This window comes from Bufo bufo, chromosome 3 (genome assembly GCF_905171765.1).
Source record: "Bufo bufo chromosome 3, aBufBuf1.1, whole genome shotgun sequence".
Taxonomy (NCBI): domain Eukaryota; kingdom Metazoa; phylum Chordata; class Amphibia; order Anura; family Bufonidae; genus Bufo; species Bufo bufo.
The window spans coordinates 330,350,652-330,369,574 of record NC_053391.1 but is presented as its reverse complement, the minus strand read 5'-3'; the positions used below and the strand labels follow the sequence as shown (position 1 = coordinate 330,369,574).

Genomic DNA, 18,923 nt, shown 5'->3' with positions numbered 1-18,923 from the left:
AGCAGGCGGAAAAGGCAGGAGTATCGTACAGGCGCAGGCACTCATCAATACTGCGCCTGCGCAGGATTTTGGAGGCCAAGAGAGGAGGAAGCAAGGACAGTGCAGTGAATAAATTAAATGACGTAGTGGAGGGGGCGGCGCCGTTCGGCAAGGATCTAGGAGTACATTTATTTCTTAGGAGGCGTGCAGGGGTTGGAAGAAAGGCGGGCTGGGCACTGCAGGGGGGCGTTACTGGGCACTAGAGCAGAGTAATAACGCCCCTCTGGGCACCTTGAGACTTAATTTGCATATCAGAAAAATCGCTTTTTCATCTGAATGAAAAGTTGAATAAAAGAAAGAGGACACATGCAGGAATGAAGGTACTTTATTGCACATTGCTATGTTAACAGTATTATAGGCTCAAAATAGGTGACAGATTCCCTTTAAGAGGAAGAAAGTGCAAGTCTGGATTATTATTGACTTTGCAGATGCAAGGACTAGGAAATAATATGGGTGAACTATTAGATTACTGACAGAAAAATTGTATACATTCAGACTGGGCTACCTAATGAATGTAATGAAACTAGTCCATGTATTAAAATGACACATAAAGATCAGGAAATACGCCCAAATGTATGCATCATTGCAGGCTGAGCTCTACAAAACATTGTGCTTGTTAAATGACATGGGTGATGCCTCCTTATCATTGAGTAGCTTCAGCGACCACATCTGAACAGGTCTGATCTTGTTAAGAAGCGTGATTGTAAAATTACAGCAGTCCTTCCCAAGCCAGGCCCTACTACAAGCCAAGCACTTCCCTATGAAAACCTGGCAGAAGCAAACACATAAGAGAAAACTGGTCTCACTACATGCTGCTGTATGAAGGTTAGGATGGGAAAAAAAATGTGTCAGAGTGGGGTTCCTTAGGCCCACCATCATTAATAAGGACTAAAGGCACTTTTACATGGGCTGACTCAGAAGACAAATGTTGGGAAAGAACCATATTTCCTTCTTATCATAGGAGGTAAAAAGTGCAGCAATCATCTCCTCTGTAAGGAGAGCAGCGATGGCTACTGTGATCGCTGGTCCCAATAGAGAAGCATTGCCTTTGGGCAGTAGATCCCTGTTTTATCAGCACGATCTGGTGCCCAGAAACAATGATTTAGCTGACTGCATTAACTTTGCTTTCACTTGCTGAATGATCATTTGTGCATTCATAGTGTGATTGGTAGCACCTTATCAATTATCAGCAGAGAGTGGTCCTAGGAATATTTTTTTTACAATAATAAGTCTGTGTTTTACAGTTTGTGTGTGAATTCTATTTAACCCTTTCAGTATCAGGACACTTTTCCCCTTAAATCCCAGGCCGATTTTTGCAAATCTGACATGTGTCACTTTATGCGGTAATAACTTTGGAACGCTATTACTTATCCAAGCCATTCAGCGACAGTTTTCTCGTGACACATTGTACTTCATGACAGTGGAAAATTTGATATATTTCACCTTTATTTTTAAAATAATCCAAAATGTACCAAAAATTTGGAAAAATTCTAAATTTTCTAAATTTCTCTAGTTTTAAGATAGATAGTAATACCTCATAAAATGGTCATCAATCAACATTCTCCATATGTCTTCTTTATGTTGGCATAATTTTGTAAATGTCATTTTAATTTTTTAGGGGGCGTTAGAAGGCTTAGAAGTTTAGAAGCTATTTTTCAAATTTTCAACAAAAATTCCAAAATCATTTTTTTAAGCACCAATTCAGTTATAAAGTGATTTTGAGGGGCTTACGTAATGGAAACCACCCATAAATGACCCCATTTTAGAAACTACACCCCTCAAATTATTCAAAACTGATGTTACAAAGGTTGTTAACACTTGAGGTGTTCCACATGAATTAAAGGAAAATGAAGGTGAAATTTAGAAATTTCACTTTTTTGGTAGATTTTTTTCTTGCAACACAGCAAGGGTTAGCAGCAAAATAAACATCAGTATATATTACTCTGATTCTGCAGTTTACACAAATACCCCATATGTGGCGGTAAACTGCTCTATGGGCACGTTGCAGTGGTCAGAAGGAAAGGAGCACCATATGGATTTTGGAGGCAGATTTCGCTAGAATGGTTTTTAGGCACCATTTTGTATTTGAAGAGACCCTGACGTATCCCTACAGTGACACCATTTTGGAAACTACACCCCTTAAAGAATATATTAAGGGGGGTACTGACCACTTTGACCCCTAAGCATTTTACGGAATTTGGAAAAACTTGGCTGTAAAAATAAAAAGTTTTGTTTCTTGCAATAAAATGTTGCTTTAGCCCCTAATTTTTCATTTTCACAAGGGGTAACAGAAGAAAAAGCACCCTGTAATTTGTTACCCATTTTCTCCTGAATACGGCAACACCCCATGTGTGGTGGTAAACTGCTGTGGGTGCACATGACAGTACTCAGAACGGAAGGAGTGCCGTAATGGCTTTTGCAGTGCAGATTTTGATGGATAGGTTTATGGCTGCCATTGGTTTTTATTTTTTAAGTGATTGTCTTATATGACTTTTTGATCGCTTGGTATTAAACTTTTTGTGAGGCAAGGTGAAAATAATTTGGGCATAGTTTTAAAAAAAAAGAAATTTACAGCTTTCACCTGAGGGGTATATAATGTGATATTTTTATAGAGCAGGTTGTCACGGATGCAGCGATACCTAATATGTCTATCATTTTTATTTTGTTAGGTTTTACACAGTGAAATCATTTTTGAACAGAATAAAATCTTGTTTTTGTGTTGCCATTTTTATTTATTTTTTGGGTGATTGTCTTAGGTAGGGGCTCATTTTTTGCAGGATGAGATGACGGTTTGATTTGTATAACTTTGGGGCACATAAGACTTGGTATTACACTTTTTGTGAGGCAAGGTGACCAGAAAATGGCTTTTTTGACACTGTTTTTATTTCTAGAATTTTTTTACAGCATTCACCTGACAGGGTGGTTCAAGTGATATTTTTATAGAGCCGGACGATACGGACGCGGCGATACCTAATATGTCTACTTTTCTTTTCTTCCCTATTTCTAAAAAAAAATTACAATTATTTTATTTGGGAAAAGGACGCTTTTTTTTTAACTTGAAAAGTTACATTTTTTGGTAAAACTTTATTTTTTTAACTTTTTTCATTTTTTGTCCCACTCTGGGACTTCAACTTTGGGGGTCTGATCCCCTTTACAATGCATTACAATACTTCTGTATTCTAATGCATTGGATCACTGTAATACACTTACAGCTTCCTGCCTGTGAGATCCAGGGGGCTGGATCTCACAGGCTCTCACGGAAGGCTGCCACGATGCCTAAGGAAAGCATCGGGCTGCCTTCCCTGCCATCGGGTCCCCATTCACAGCAGCGCAGGGACCCGATGGACACCCCGCATGTGCCGCGGTCAGCGAGGCAGTGCAAGGGTTAATGCGCCACCATCAGTGTTTTCATCGATGTCGGCGCATACAGCAGTGGTCCAGCTATCAGTGACTGCCAGACCCCTGCAGCTGATCGGGCCCGATCTCAGCGCTAGTATCCTACGGGTTAAAAGCAGTGTATTATAGAAAGAGGTATTCTCAGCTATTATACCAAATTGCAGAACAGATTACTAAGCCAAAAGCTCACCACGGCCTGAGTGATATTACAATATTCTGAAGAATTTAAAGGCAACCTGTTATCATGAAAATGCAATGTTCAAATGCAAAGCTACAGGCACCATGAGCAGGAGGAGCTGAGTAGATTGATATATAGTTTTATGGGAAAAGATTCAGTATAACTTGTATTTTATTCATTTAAACTACTGCTCATTCTGGACTTTGAAGTCAGGGAAGTGGCCCTATCAGTGATTGGCAGCCTTCCTCTATGACTGTGTATACACATAGCTGTCAATCACTTATAGGACTGCCTCATTGACTTCAAAGTCCAGAATGAACAGGAATTTAAATGAATGAAATACAAGTTTTACTGAATATTTTTCCATAAAACTATATATTAATCTGCTCAGCTCCTACTGCTCTATAACATGCTGCCTGCAGCTCAGACATCTGTAACGGTCGCGTACACACACACACAGGGGGAAGGGAAGTGACCACTGCGCTCCACCCTTACCCCTGGCCCTGCCTACTTGCCTCGCGAGTCCTAATGACAGGGGACAACTGGACGGCAATCCCTAACTTGGAGTAAGTGCAGGGATGACAGACAGACAAACAACAGGACGTGAACGGACCGAGTCAATACCAGGAAAGCTGCAAAGTACAAATGGAGCAAGCAGAGAATTGTCAGGAGAAGCCGGGGTCATAAACACCAGGAGAGCAGAGAAGCACAAGAGGAGTCCTAAGAGAGTAGTCAGGCGGGAGCCGAGGTCACAATACCAGAACGGAAGCGCAGTACAAGAGGAGCAGGCAAAAGGATGGTCAGGAACAGGATCAGGTAAGTATTCAGCAGTCCAACAAATAGCCAGGAACCTAGAAATTAACAGGCAACCTGTAGCCAGCAGGCTGCCTGTATTTATAGTGGGGAGTGAGGGTCATGTGACGTGGCCAGCGTCACATGACCGACAGACCAACCAGTCGAGCACCGAGTGATCAGCTCGGCGCTCAAGGCAGACTAGGAGCAGGGAGCCACCCAGCTAGTAAAGCCGCCCTGGGAATGAGGTCAAACACAGAACCTCATTCCAAAAGCTAAGCAACAGTTCTGCGGGCAATGGGGGACCGAGTGCACCTTCGGAACCCCGTGACAACATCATTGTCAATGTGACACATTCCCTTTAATAACTAAGTTTTGACAACTGACATCTCAACTCTGAAGGCCAACAATGGTCAATATGACCATGGCACCTACTAGTGTAAAAAAAGGAAGGCAGACTACCTTCATCAACCTATTTATAACACCCAAAGCATACAATGCATTTTTGAATAAAAGTGTAAATAAGCAGAAAAAGAATCTTGTTAGGCAAAAAAAAGAGATTAGATAAAAAGTCCATAAAAGCTAAATTTATTAAATAAATTGAAAAAATGACAGAATTGATATTTTATTCAGTCTTAAAATTGTTGCATTAAAATCACTTTAAAATAGTGACATGGAAAAATCCAACTTTTTAAAGTTTTTAGTTGTTGTTGGGACGTGGTGAGGTGAAAATAAAAGAAACCTTTACACCATAATTGTGCTTAATGGGTTAATGTAAGAAAAGTCAGTTTCAGAGCTAGGGCCTTGTGAACACTAAGATACATGGGCTTTGGCAGGCACATTACATTCTTTAGGTTACTTTCACACTAGCGTTTTTGTTGGATCCGGCAGGGCTCAGCAAAAACACTTCCGTTACTGATAATGCAACCATCTGCGTCCGTTATGAACAATCCGGTTGTATTATCTTTAACATTGCCAAGACGGATCCGTCATGAACTCTATTGACAGTCAATGGATCCGTTTTCTATTGTGTCAGAGAAAACTGATTCGTCCCCATTGAATTGCATTGTGGGTCATGATGGATCTGTTTTGCTCTGCATCCCAGGACGGAAAGCAAACTGCGGTTTGCTCTCCGGTATGAGAACGGAACGTAATGAATTTTTGAGCATGCCGTTCTGTCCAGTTGTTTTGTCCCCATTGACAATGAATGGGGACAAAACGGAAGCGTTTTTTTCCGGTATTGAGACCCTATGACGGATCTCAATACCTGAAAATAGAAACGCTAGTGTGAAAGTAGCCTTAGTTCCTCAGTTATAATGCTGAGATTGTCAAAATAAATGCCATAGGGGCATGGAGAGCTTATGAGCTCCAGGATCCCTCATTGTAGTACCTGGTGATGGTCCATACTCATGGACCTCCACAGGTCCATACTTAAAAAGGATAACTGCAACGTTTGGAAAGTTAAGAATAAACTGTGTTTAGTAGAAAACCACCAATCTGCCTTCTCTATACAGTATGTGCTCTTTTTCTGACATAAAAAATCTTTAACATAAAATTTGAACAGCGTTTTAAACAAAAATATACCGTAAATATTCTAATTAGGTGCACTGTTCACAAAATATTTCCTTTATTTTAATGTTTTACCTTTTATATTTTTCACTGCAACCTTATCATTCTGCTTCATCTGAAATAAAGAAAACATATACAAAATTAATAGATGGACAGACAGAGAGATGGCTCATACCATATTTATGGAACACATAAGGAAAAAAAGATGACACCCCACCTTACACTGATCAGCTGTAACATTAAAACCATCTGTCTAATAATGTCTAGATCCTCCTGTGTCCTCAAACAGCAATGACCCATCAAGGTATGGGCTCCACAAGACCTCTTTAGGAGCTCTGTGGCATCTAGCAGCAAGATGTTAGCAGCATATCCTTTAAGCCCTTAAAGGGGTTGTGCCAGCAGCAGTCGGCTATCTCCAAGCGTTCCATAGAGAATGAGTGGAGCAGCAGGGCGCATGATCGGGCTGTTGCTCAATAAGAATGGGGAAACAGGACCCCCATTCTCGGGATTGGCTGGGTTCCCAACGTTTGGACCCCTGCGATCAGCTAGTTATCCCCTATTCTGTGCTTAGGGACTAACTTATAGACTTGGCAAACTCATTTTAGTCCTGTAAATTGAGAGTTGGTGCCTCCGTAGGTCGGACTTGCTTTTTTAGAACACTCCACATATGATCAGATTGAGATCTAGGAAATTTGTTGGTCAAATCATCACCTTGAATGCTGTGTTATGCTCTTCAAACCATTTGTGAACAATTTTTGTGGTCTGACAGAATGCCTTTTCCTGCTAAAAAGTCACTGGGGGATTACCATAGTGCATCAAGGAGCCTCAGTCACCCATGAGCAGGTCACTGTTTTTGCAGCTTCCAAAACATCAACATCAAGAACTGACTGTTCACTTGCTGCCTAATATATCCCCCCTATGACAGGCGATATTGTCACATGACAATCATCTATGTTATTCCCTTCAGTGGTTTTAATATTATGGCTGATCCGTGTATATTGTATTCTGTCTACTCTTCAGTATAGTAAACTTCAGTAACAATCATCAGCGTCTTACCGTGCTGTCTTCCGTAGGGGCAAAGCTTATGTCCAACACTTTTGGTCTTTGCTTATTATTTTTCTTCAAAATGACTGCATTATCTGCATAAGAAGAAAGCAAACCTAATAAATTGTGAGGTATGAAAATAAATGTTTGAGAGCATTAAAGGGGTTGCTGGGTTTAATAAAGCTGCTTTAAAATATCTTACTGCAGAACTCAGAATTAATAGAGCGGAGTACCTGATACCTCTACATCAGTTTGACAGAGCACAAAGCAGCCAAAAAAGGATTATTTTTCGATGGAGGACCCAGCACACCCGAACATTACATGGATTTTAGTGGGCAACATGTAATGTTTAATTTGCCTTTGGTGGGATTGGAATTAACCCTTCCTGATTTTCCATTTTTTTACTTCCTGCCTTCCCAAGGCCATAATTTTTTTATTTTTCCCATTAACAAGTCTGGGGGCTTTATTTTTTGCAGAACAATTTGTATTTTCTAATGTCACCATTTAATATTGCATACAGTGTACTGAGAAGTTGGAAAAAATTTTTCAATTGGGTGGAATTGGAAAAAACATGCAATTCCACCACAGTTTTATGGGTTTTGTTTTTAAGACGTTCCCTATACGGTAAAACGGACATACTACCTTCATTCTCTACTTCAGTATGATTACAGCAATACCATGTTTTTATAGTTTTTCTTGTGTTTTAATACTTAACAAAACAAAAAAATTTGGAAACAATGTATTTTTTCTTTGCATCATCATATTCTGACCCCCATACTTTTTTTTATATTTACATGTATGAAGCTGCATGAGGGTTCATTTATGTGGGGGGAATCTGTAGTTGTTAGTGATCAATTGATCACTTTTAATTCAAATATTTTCTTCCAAATAGATTTTTTTCTATAACTGCGTTCACCATGCAAGATAAATACATTTATTTTTTAATACTTTGGCCATTGTGGGACATATATCATTGAAAAAAAAATAATTTTAACTTTTTTTTTTAACTTTGCCTAAGGGACATTCAGATGCAGTCGTCAGATTGCTTGTTTCATAGAATTAAATAAATTACCATTGCATCATATGTGAGATTCATAGGAACATAACTGTGGCAGGCCTCTGAGCATTCAGAGGGTCCGAGGCTGCTACAGCAGCTGAACAGCTCCGCAATTTTCAGTGAAAGCCCTCTCAGATGCTGTGAGCACAATTGATCACAGTATCTGAGGGATTAAATGTCCATGATCAGCGTTATCGCCAATCACAGACATTGCATTTGGGTGTCTGCTATGTAAGATGGCAGGCACCAAGCATCTATGATGCCCGCTCAGCTTCTGAGTGGGCACCATGTTTAAAGACCCAACCTCCACCATACATGAAAAGCGGAGGTCGGGAAGGGGTTAAAGACCCGATACCCACCGTATATCTACAGTGAGTGCCGGTAAAGGGTTAAATAGGTTCCGCTTAGATTATATTCGATCTCTGGCGATCCCACTTGTGGAACAACCTCTAATTATCCTATTTTCAAGGGATCCTTCTAACAAAAGGTATTGTGCAAAATGGACAATTATATGATTGTAAAATTCAGTAAGGAAGTTTTGCCTAAAGCTATATAATTCAGATTTACTCTTCAAAATACTCCAGAATTCTGGTACAATTTGCCACTAAAAATGGTGCACATGCCTTGCAACACTTTTTTTTTTAAAGTGCACCAAAATTTATAGCTAAACTTTATCAAAATGTACTGCAAATGTGATTAATTTTACTAATGTACTTTAATTTTTGTTCTTCTCATAGTGAAATAGGCACCTGAAATTCAGTTTAAGTTTACACAGCCTTACTTTTAGAAAGTATTAGTAACTATGGATCAGTGTGTATTCAATGAGCCAGAGACATTTTAGATTATTTGAACTGTCTGGTTTTCAAATTTTCCCCGTCAGACATACCTGGAGGAGGCTCAAAAGTTTCTTGCACAAAGTTGGATGGAAAAGCTCCAACCAAATCTCCCTTCTTGCCCAGCCACCAGCCATCTTCAATCTGAAAAAATACAGAAGAAACTGCATGATGCTTATCTCAAGGGTGATTTACAGTTCAATACATGAGCACCATAGAAGCTAGAGTTAGTATTACAAGTGCGCATCCATCATTCATGGATATTGAAAGAAAACAATTAACACACATTTCAGCATTAGGATTTGTATGCAGTCATCAGTCTGAGGCAAATGAATGACCCTCAATTATTGTTATTGCATATTTAAAGAACCACTCCGATGGTTATTTTCAGACATGCATTTTAAATAGACATTAAACCTTCTTTACTAATAAAGTAATATTTTTAAATGCTTCGTTATACAGAAATTCACATCTTCATTTTTATTTACTGCATCATGTGACTTAGGACTAACCATTCTGTCCTTATACTTATGTCTTCCAGTTTCTGCCCTTCCTGTGCAGATAGAAACTACAAGCAGATACTGAACGAAGATTGTCATCTGCTGTATCTCCACCCTCTCTTCATTCCTCCCACTCCAGCCCCCACATAGAATGCTTAAAATTACTAAGCTAAGGTCATATGACCAAATCAAGTCACATACCATAGTCATATATACCATAAATGATGATTATGCAGGATGAAATGTACAGCAAGCAGAGTTATTATGCAGGATGAGATGTGCAGCAATCAGAGTTGCTAAAAGATGCACATACCATATGTGATAATTATGCAGGATGAGATTTACAGAAAGCAGAGTTATTATGCAGGATTAGATGTATAGCAATCAGGGTTACTAAAAGATGCATATACCTGTATTAAAAGAAGAGAGATAGCTGTTAGATCCATGCCATGTTTAACTGCCTGGCACCTGTCGAACAACGACACTTTGTGGACGAAAAACGTGCCACCCCACACAAACATAGGTTACACTTAGCAGATAAATGAAACAACCAGCAAATGCATATGTCTATGTGAGATATTCTATACGCCCCTTTATATAAGGAAATTAAACATAATAATTTAATCAAATAAAAATGAGAATACAGACTGTCAGGGGTGGAAAGAACATGATGGAGGAAACGTCCACCCACATTTACACTCTCCTCCTGAGGAAAGCAGTATTCTGGGACTTGTAGGCAAGACTGCAGCAACATGGGAAGGAAAATTGAAAGAGAAGTCGCCATTTATAATGACTATAGTAGAGTGAAAAGGCAGATAAAGATGGCGGACCAGCACAGGAAAACCTGAAAGGAGACTTGTAGACGAGATGAAGCAACAGAACTGTTTTGACATACTTTAGGTTTTGAGAAGAAAAAAAAACTATGGGAGTGTTTCTTTAAGCCTAAGAGTTTCTTGCTCTATCTATATGTATACACGTATGTGACAAATCTGGCCATACACATTAAAGGACATCATAACCTGCCAATTTTGGTGGATCATATAAAAATCTAATATGTATGTGAGATTTTTGACTTTGCCCTGAAGGCAGATGAGGAGTGAAGGAAGAGTCAGGTATGTCAGAATTGAATATAACTGATTATTTCTTAATGCAAGAGATAATACCCCTCTGCGAGCAAATTATTCTACTTCACCAGTTAAAAAAACATGCATGCTCCACCAAGTTAGGGTACATGTTTATAGTGGTGTCAGGAGTAACAGCTACTGTGTATGGCCAGTTCTGGTTAAAAGATCTACTCATTCTAACCAACTGTATAGCAGAGGGCCATACGTACAGTCAGACATCTTACATATTGACCAATATCTAATGCAAAATAACTAGAGTTGAGCGAACACCTGGATGTCCGGGTTCGAGAAGTTCGGCCGAACTTCCCGGAAATGTTCGGGTTCGGGATCCGAACCCGATCCGAACTTCGTCCCGAACCCGAACCCCATTGAAGTCAATGGGGACCCGAACTTTTGGGCCCTAAAAAGGCTGTAAAACAGCCCAGGAAAGAGCTAGAGGGCTGCAAAAGGCAGCAACATGTAGGTAAATCCCCTGCAAACAAATGTGGATAGGGAAATGAATTAAAATAAAAATTAAAAAAATAAAAATGAACCAATATCAATTGGACAGAGGTCCCATAGCAGAGAATCTGGCTTCACGTCAGCAGAGAATCAGTCTCTTCATGCCATAGCAAAGAATCTGGCTTCATGTCAGCAGAGAATCAGTCTCTTCATGCCATAGCAGAGAATCTGGCTTCATGTCAGCACAGAATCAGTCTTCATGTCATAGCAGAGAATCAGGCTTCACGTCACCCACCACTGGAACAGGCCACTGTCACACATTTAGGCCCCGGCACCCAGACAGAGGAGAGCGGTCCCGTAACAGAGAATCTGGCCTTATGTCAGCACAGAATGTGTCTTCATGTCATAGCAGAGAATCAGGCATCACGTCACCCACCACTGGAACAGGCCACTGTCACACATTTAGGCCCAGGCACCCAGGCAGAGGAGAGAGGTCCCGTAACAGAGAATCTGGCCTTATGTCAGCACAGAATCTGTATTCATGTCATAGCAGAGAATCAGGCTTCACGTCACCCACCACTGGAACAGGCCACTGTCACACATTTAGGCCCAGGCACCCAGGCAGAGGAGAGAGGTCCCGTAACAGAGAATCTGGCCTTATGTCAGCGCAGAATCTGTATTCATGTCATAGCAGAGAATCAGGCTTCACGTCACCCACCACTGGAACAGGCCACTGTCACACATTTAGGCCCCGGCACCCAGACAGAGGAGAGCGGTCCCGTAACAGAGAATCTGGCCTTATGTCAGCGCAGAATCTGTCTTCATGTCATAGCAGAGAATCAAGCTTCACGTCACCCACCACTGGAACAGGCCACGGTCACACATTTAGGTCCCGTAACAGAGAATCTGGCCTTATGTCAGCGCAGAATCTGTATTCATGTCATAGCAGAGAATCAGGCTTCACGTCACCCACCACTGGAACAGGCCACTGTCACACATTTAGGCCCAGGCACCCAGGCAGAGGAGAGAGGTCCTGTAACAGAGAATCTGGCCTTATGTCAGCACAGAATCTGTCTTCATGTCATAGCAGAGAATCAGGCATCACGTCACCCACCACTGGAACAGGCCACTGTCACACATTAGGCCCAGGCACCCAGGCAGAGGAGAGAGGTCCAGTAACAGAGAATCTGGCCTTATGTCAGCACAGAATCTGTCTTAATGTCATAGCAGAGAATCAGGCTTCACGTCACCCACCACTGGAACAGGCCACTGTCACACATTTAGGCCCAGGCACCCAGGCAGAGGAGAGAGGTCCCGTAACAGAGAATCTGGCCTTATGTCAGCGCAGAATCTGTATTCATGTCATAGCAGAGAATCAGGCTTCACGTCACCCACCACTGGAACAGGCCACTGTCACACATTTAGGCCCAGGCACCCAGGCAGAGGAGAGAGGTCCCGTAACAGAGAATCTGGCCTTATGTCAGCGCAGAATCTGTATTCCTGTCATAGCAGAGAATCAGGCTTCACGTCACCCACCACTGGAACAGGCCACTGTCACACATTTAGGCCCAGGCACCCAGGCAGAGGAGAGAGGTCCTGTAACAGAGATTCTGGCCTTATGTCAGCACAGAATCTGTCTTCATGTCATAGCAGAGAATCAGGCATCACGTCACCCACCACTGGAACAGGCCACTGTCACACATTTAGGCCCCGGCACCCAGACAGAGGTCCTGTAACAGAGAATCTGGCCTTATGTCAGCACAGAATCTGTCTTCATGTCATAGCAGAGAATCAGCATCACGTCACCCACCACTGGAACAGCCACTGTCACACATTTAGGCCCAGGCACCCAGGCAGAGGAGAGAGGTCCCGTAATAGAGAATCTGGCCTTATGTCAGCACAGAATCTGTATTCATGTCATAGCAGAGAATCAGGCTTCACGTCACCCACCACTGGAACAGGCCACTGTCACACATTAGGGCCCAGGCACCCAGGCAGAGGAGAGAGGTCCCGTAACAGAGAATCTGGCCTTATGTCAGCGCAGAATCTGTATTCATGTCATAGCAGAGAATCAGGCTTCACGTCACCCACCACTGGAACAGGCCACTGTCACACATTTAGGCCCCGGCACCCAGACAGAGGAGAGCGGTCCCGTAACAGAGAATCTGGCCTTATGTCAGCGCAGAATCTGTCTTCATGTCATAGCAGAGAATCAAGCTTCACGTCACCCACCACTGGAACAGGCCACTGTCACACATTTAGGCCCAGGCAGAGGAGAGAGGTCCCGTAACAGAGAATCTGGCCTTATGTCAGCACAGAATCTGTCTTAATGTCATAGCAGAGAATCAGGCTTCACGTCACCCACCACTGGAACAGGCCACTGTCACACATTTAGGCCCCGGCACCCAGACAGAGGAGAGCGGTCCCATAACAGAGAATCTGGCCTTATGTCAGCGCAGAATCTGTCTTCATGTCATAGCAGAGAATCAAGCTTCACGTCACCCACCACTGGAACAGGCCACTGTCACACATTTAGGCCCAGGCACCCAGGCAGAGGAGAGAGGTCCCGTAACAGAGAATCTGGCCTTATGTCAGCGCAGAATCTGTATTCATGTCATAGCAGAGAATCAGGCTTCACGTCACCCACCACTGGAACAGGCCACTGTCACACATTTAGGCCCAGGCACCCAGGCAGAGGAGAGAGGTCCCGTAACAGAGAATCTGGCCTTATGTCAGCACAGAATCTGTCTTAATGTCATAGCAGAGAATCAGGCATCACGTCACCCACCACTGGAACAGGCCACTGTCACACATTTAGGCCCCGGCACCCAGGCAGAGGAGAGAGGTCCCGTAACAGAGAATCTGGCCTTATGTCAGTGCAGAATCTGTATTCATGTCATAGCAGAGAATCAGGCTTCACGTCACCCACCACTGGAACAGGCCACTGTCACACATTTAGGCCCCCGGCACCCAGACAGAGGAGAGGTTCATTCAACTTTGGGTTGCCCCACAATATAATGGTAAAATGAAATTAAAAATAGTATTGAATGAGGAAGTGCCCTGGAGTAGAATAATATATTGTTAAGGGGAGGTAGTTAATATCTAATCTGCACAAGGGATGGACAGGTCCTGTGGGATCCATGCCTGGTTTATTTTTATGAACGTCAGCTTGTCCACATTGGCTGTAGACAGGCGGCTGCGTTTGTCTGTAATGACGCCCCCTGCCGTGCTGAATACACGTTCAGACAAAACGCTGGCCCCGGGCAGGCCAGCACCTCCAAGGCATAAAAGGCTAGCTCTGGCCACGTGGACAATTTGGAGACCCAGAAGTTGAATGGGGCCGAACCATCAGTCAGTACGTGGAGGGGTGTGCACAGGTACTGTTCCACCATGTTAGTGAAATGTTGCCTCCTGCTAACACGTTCCGTATCAGAGGTGGTGCAGTTAGCTGTGGCGTGGTGACAAAACTTTTCCACATCTCTGCCATGCTAACCCTGCCCTCAGAGGAGCTGGCCGTGACACAGCTGCGTTGGCGACCTCTTGCTCCTCCTCTGCCTTCGCCTTGGGCTTCCACTGGTTCCCCTGTGACATTTGGGAATGCCTCAGTAGCGCGTCTACCAACGTGCGCTTGTACTCGCGCATCTTCCTATCACGCTCCAGTGTAGGAAGTAAGGTGGGCACATTGTCTTTGTACCGGGGATCCAGCAGGGTGGCAACCCAGTAGTCTGCACATGTTAAAATGTGGGCAACTCTGCTGTCGTTGCGCAGGCACTGCAGCATGTAGTCGCTCATGTGTGCCAGGCTGCCCAGAGGTAAGGACAAGCTGTCCTCTGTGGGAGGCGTATCGTCATCGTCCTGTGTTTCCCCCCAGCCACGCACCAGTGATGGGCCCGAGCTGCTTGGGGTGCCACCCCGCTGTGAACATGCTTCATCCTCATCCTCCTCCACCTCCTCCTCATCCTCGTCCTCCTCGTCCTCCAGTAGTGGGCCCTGTCTGGCCACATTTGTACCTGGCCTCTGCTGTTGCAAAAAACCTCCCTCTGAGTCACTTCGAAGAGACTGGCCTGAAAGTGTTAAAAATGACCCCTCTTCCTTCTCCTCCTCCTCCTCCTGGGCCACCTCCTCTTCCATCATCGCCCTAAGTGTTTTCTCAAGGAGACATAGAAGTGGTATTGTAACGCTGATAACGGCGTCATCGCCACTAGCCATGTTGGTGGAGTACTCGAAACAGCGCAACAGGGCACACAGGTCTCGCATGGAGGCCCAGTCATTGGTGGTGAAGTGGGGCTGTTCCGCAGTGCGACTGACCTGTGCGTGCTGCAGCTGAAACTCCACTATGGCCTGCTGCTGCTCGCACAGTCTGTCCAGCATGTGCAAGGTGGAGTTCCACCTGGTGGGCACGTCGCATATGAGGCGGTGAGCGGGAAGGCCGAAGTTACGCTGTAGCGCAGACAGGCGAGCAGCGGCAGGATGTGAACGCCGGAAGCGCGAACAGACGGCCCGCACTTTATGCAGCAGCTTTGACATGTTGGGGTAGTTGTGAATGAACTTCTGCACCACCAAATTCAGCACATGCGCCAGGCAAGGGATGTGCGTCAAACCGGCTAGTCCCAGAGCTGCAACGAGATTTCGCCCATTATCACACACCACCAGGCCGGGCTTGAGGCTCACCGGCAGCAACCACTCGTCGGTCTGTTGTTCTATACCCCGCCACTCCTGTGCGGTGTGGGGCCTGTCCCCCAAACATATGAGTTTCAGAATGGCCTGCTGACGTTTACCCCAGGCTGTGCTGAAGTTGGTGATGAAGGTGTGTGGCTGACTGGATGAGCAGGTGGAAGAAGAGGAGGAGGAAGCCGAGTAGGAGGAGGAGGCGACAGGAGGCAAAGAATGTTGCCCTGCGATCCTTGGTGGCAGAAGGACGTGCGCCAAACAGCTCTTCGCCTGGGGCCCAGCCGCCACTGCATTTACCCAGTGTGCAGTTAGGGAGATATATAGCGTCCCTGGCCGTGCTTACTGGTCCACGTATCTGTGGTTAGGTGGACCTTGCCACAGATGGCGTTGCGCAGTGCACACTTGATTTTATCGGATACTTGGTTGTGCAGGGAAGGCACGGCTCTCTTGGAGAAGTAGTGCCGGCTGGGAACAACATAATGTGGGACACAGCAAGCGACATGAGCTGTTTGAAGCTGTCTGTGTCCACCAGCCTGAATGACAGCATTTCATAGGCCAGTAGTTTAGAAATGCTGGCATTCAGGGCCAGGAATCGAGGTGGCTAGGTGGGGAATTTTCGCTTTCTCTCAAATGTTTGTGAGATGGAGAGCTGAACGCTGCCGTGTGACATGGTTGAGATGGCTTGGTGACGCAGGTGGTGGTGTTGGTGGTATCTTCCATGTTTGCTGGGCGGGCAGGCGCCAACGTTCCTCCAGAGGCAGAGGAGAGGCCGAGGCGGCAGCAGCAGCAGAAGAGGCCGAGGCGGCAGCAGCAGCAGAAGAGGCCGAGGCGGCAGCAGCAGAAGAGGTAGCAGGGGGAGCCTGAGTGACTTCCTTGTTTTTAAGGTGTTTACTCCACTGCAGTTCATGCTTTGCATGCAGGTGCCTGGTCATGCAGGTTGTGCTAAGGTTCAGAACGTTAATGCCTCGCTTCAGGCTCTGATGGCACAGCGTGCAAACCACTCGGGTCTTGTCGTCAGCACATTGTTTGAAGAAGTGCCATGCCAGGGAACTCCTTGAAGCTGCCTTTGGGGTGCTCGGTCCCAGATGGCGGCGGTCAGTAGCAGGCGGAGTCAGTTGGTGGCGGGTGTTCTGATTTTGCCCACTGCTCCCTCTTTTGCTACGCTGTTGGCTCGGTCTCACCACTGCCTCTTCCTCCGAACTGTGAAAGTCAGTGGCACGACCTTCATTCCATGTGGGGTCTAGGACCTCATCGTCCCCTGCATCGTCTTCCACCCAGTCTTGACCCCTGACCTCCTGTTCAGTCTGCACACTGCAGAAAGACGCAGCAGTTGGCACCTGTGTTTCGTCATCATCAGAGACGTGCTGAGGTGGTATTCCCATGTCCTCATCATCAGGAAACATAAGTGGTTGTGCGTTAGTGCATTCTATCTCTTCCACCCCTGGTGAAGGGCTAGGTGGATGCCCTTGGAAAACCCTGGCAGCAGAGTCTTCAAACAGCATAAGAGACTGCTGCATAACTTGAGGCTCAGACAGTTTCCCTGATATGCATGGGGGTAATGTGACAGACTGATGGGCTTGGTTTTCATGCGCCATCTGTGCGCTTTCTGCAGAAGACTGGGTGGGAGATAATGTGAACGTGCTGGATGCACTGTCGGCCACCCAATTGACTAATGCCTGTACCTGCTCAGGCCTTACCATCCTTAGAACGGCATTGGGCCCCACCAAATATCCCTGTAAATTCTGGCGGCTACTGGGACCTGAGGTAGTTGGTTCACTAGGACGTGTGGCTTGTGGCAGAACGGCCACGTCCTCGTCCCAGCACCAGAGGGGCCCACTACCACCACGACCATGTGCCACGTCCGCGTCCCTTATTAGATTTTTCCTCATTGTTCCCGTCACACACAATTTTGAGAATGGCAAAATTTGGGGAATGCTTTTCAACCCAGAACAAAAAGTCTGCTTGAACGGTCACTACAAATAACTTGACCAGCTAAAACTGTGCAGATTTGGTTGAATAGAGATGTGAGACCTGTTTTTTTTTGCGCTGTGTGACAGTTATAGGTTTTAATCACAGAATGACACTTCTATCAGCACGCTAGCGTGTGTCTTAGGTTTTTCTGAATGATACTATCAATAACTTCAATGGAAGATTTCTTTTTGGGATAGATTTCAAGTAGGCCTGAAATACCACATCTAGTTAGTTTTCAGAATGGCAAATTTGGGAATGCTTTTTCAACCCAGAACAAAAAAGTCTGCTTTGACGTCACTACAAATAACTTGACGCAGCTAAAACTGTGCAGATTTGGTTGAATAGAAATGTCAGGTCTATTTTTTAGCGCTGGGTGACAGGCTCAACTTTGCCCCTGATGTAATATAAGCCAAAAAATAACCAGAACTGTTGATGTTAAATGCTCTTGGGTGACACAGGCTCAGCCGCAACTGATGTAGTAATATGGCCAAAAAATAATCAGACTGTTGATGGTTAAATGCACTTGGGTGAAACGGGCTCAGCCTGCAGCTGATGTATATATGGCCAAAAAATAACCAGACTGTTGATGGTTAAATGCACTTCGGTGACACAGGCTCAGCCTGCAGCTGATGTAGGATATAGCACAAAATAACCACACTATCGATGGTAAATACACTTGGTGATAGCTCGTGGCTGCGCACCACAAGTCACAAAATGGCCGCCGATCACTCCAGAAAAAAAGTGATCTAAAAAGCCGCTCTGGGCAGCCTCAAAAAAGTGAGCAAGTCAATAATAGCACTTCAATGATCCACAGCTTGCAGATCGATCACAGAATGAAGTCTTTTGGAGGAGTTAATCTGCCTAATCGGCTTCTCGCCTAGACACGTCGCAGCTGCAACCTCTCCCTATACTGATCATAGCAGAGTGACGGCGGCGCTACGTGACTCCAGCTTAAATAGAGGCTGGTCACATGGTGCACTGGCCAATCACAGCCATGCCAATAGTAAGCAAGGCTGTGATGGCCTCTTGGGGCAAGTAGTATTGACGCTTGTTGATTGGCTGCTTTGCAGCCTTTCAAAAAGCGCAAAGAAAGCGCCGAACACCGAACCCGGACTTTTACGAAAATGTTCGGGTTCGGGTCCGTGTCACGGACACCCCAAAATTCGGTACAACCCGAACTATATAGTTCGGGTTCGCTCATCCCTAAAAATAACCTATTTAATATATACTGTATATTATAACATGATAATGTCTATGGATGACGATGAGCGCAAATGAAGGGAAAATAAATGAGTGGAAATGACCCAA

The 18,923-nt window shown here is 44.7% G+C and overlaps 1 protein-coding gene across 1 annotated transcript in view; it reads right to left on the bottom strand.

Annotated features, from left to right (window-relative positions):
• Positions 1-18,923, bottom strand: part of SH3D21 (SH3 domain containing 21) — a 116,988-nt gene that overhangs the window by 71,958 nt on the left and 26,107 nt on the right. Inside the window, exons 5-7 of the mRNA XM_040424414.1 lie at positions 8,962-9,052; positions 7,031-7,113; positions 6,050-6,089 (exon numbers count right to left, since the gene is read on the bottom strand). Coding sequence (XP_040280348.1) covers positions 6,050-6,089; positions 7,031-7,113; positions 8,962-9,052 — 214 coding nt within the window. The remainder of the gene's footprint in view (positions 1-6,049; positions 6,090-7,030; positions 7,114-8,961; positions 9,053-18,923) is intronic.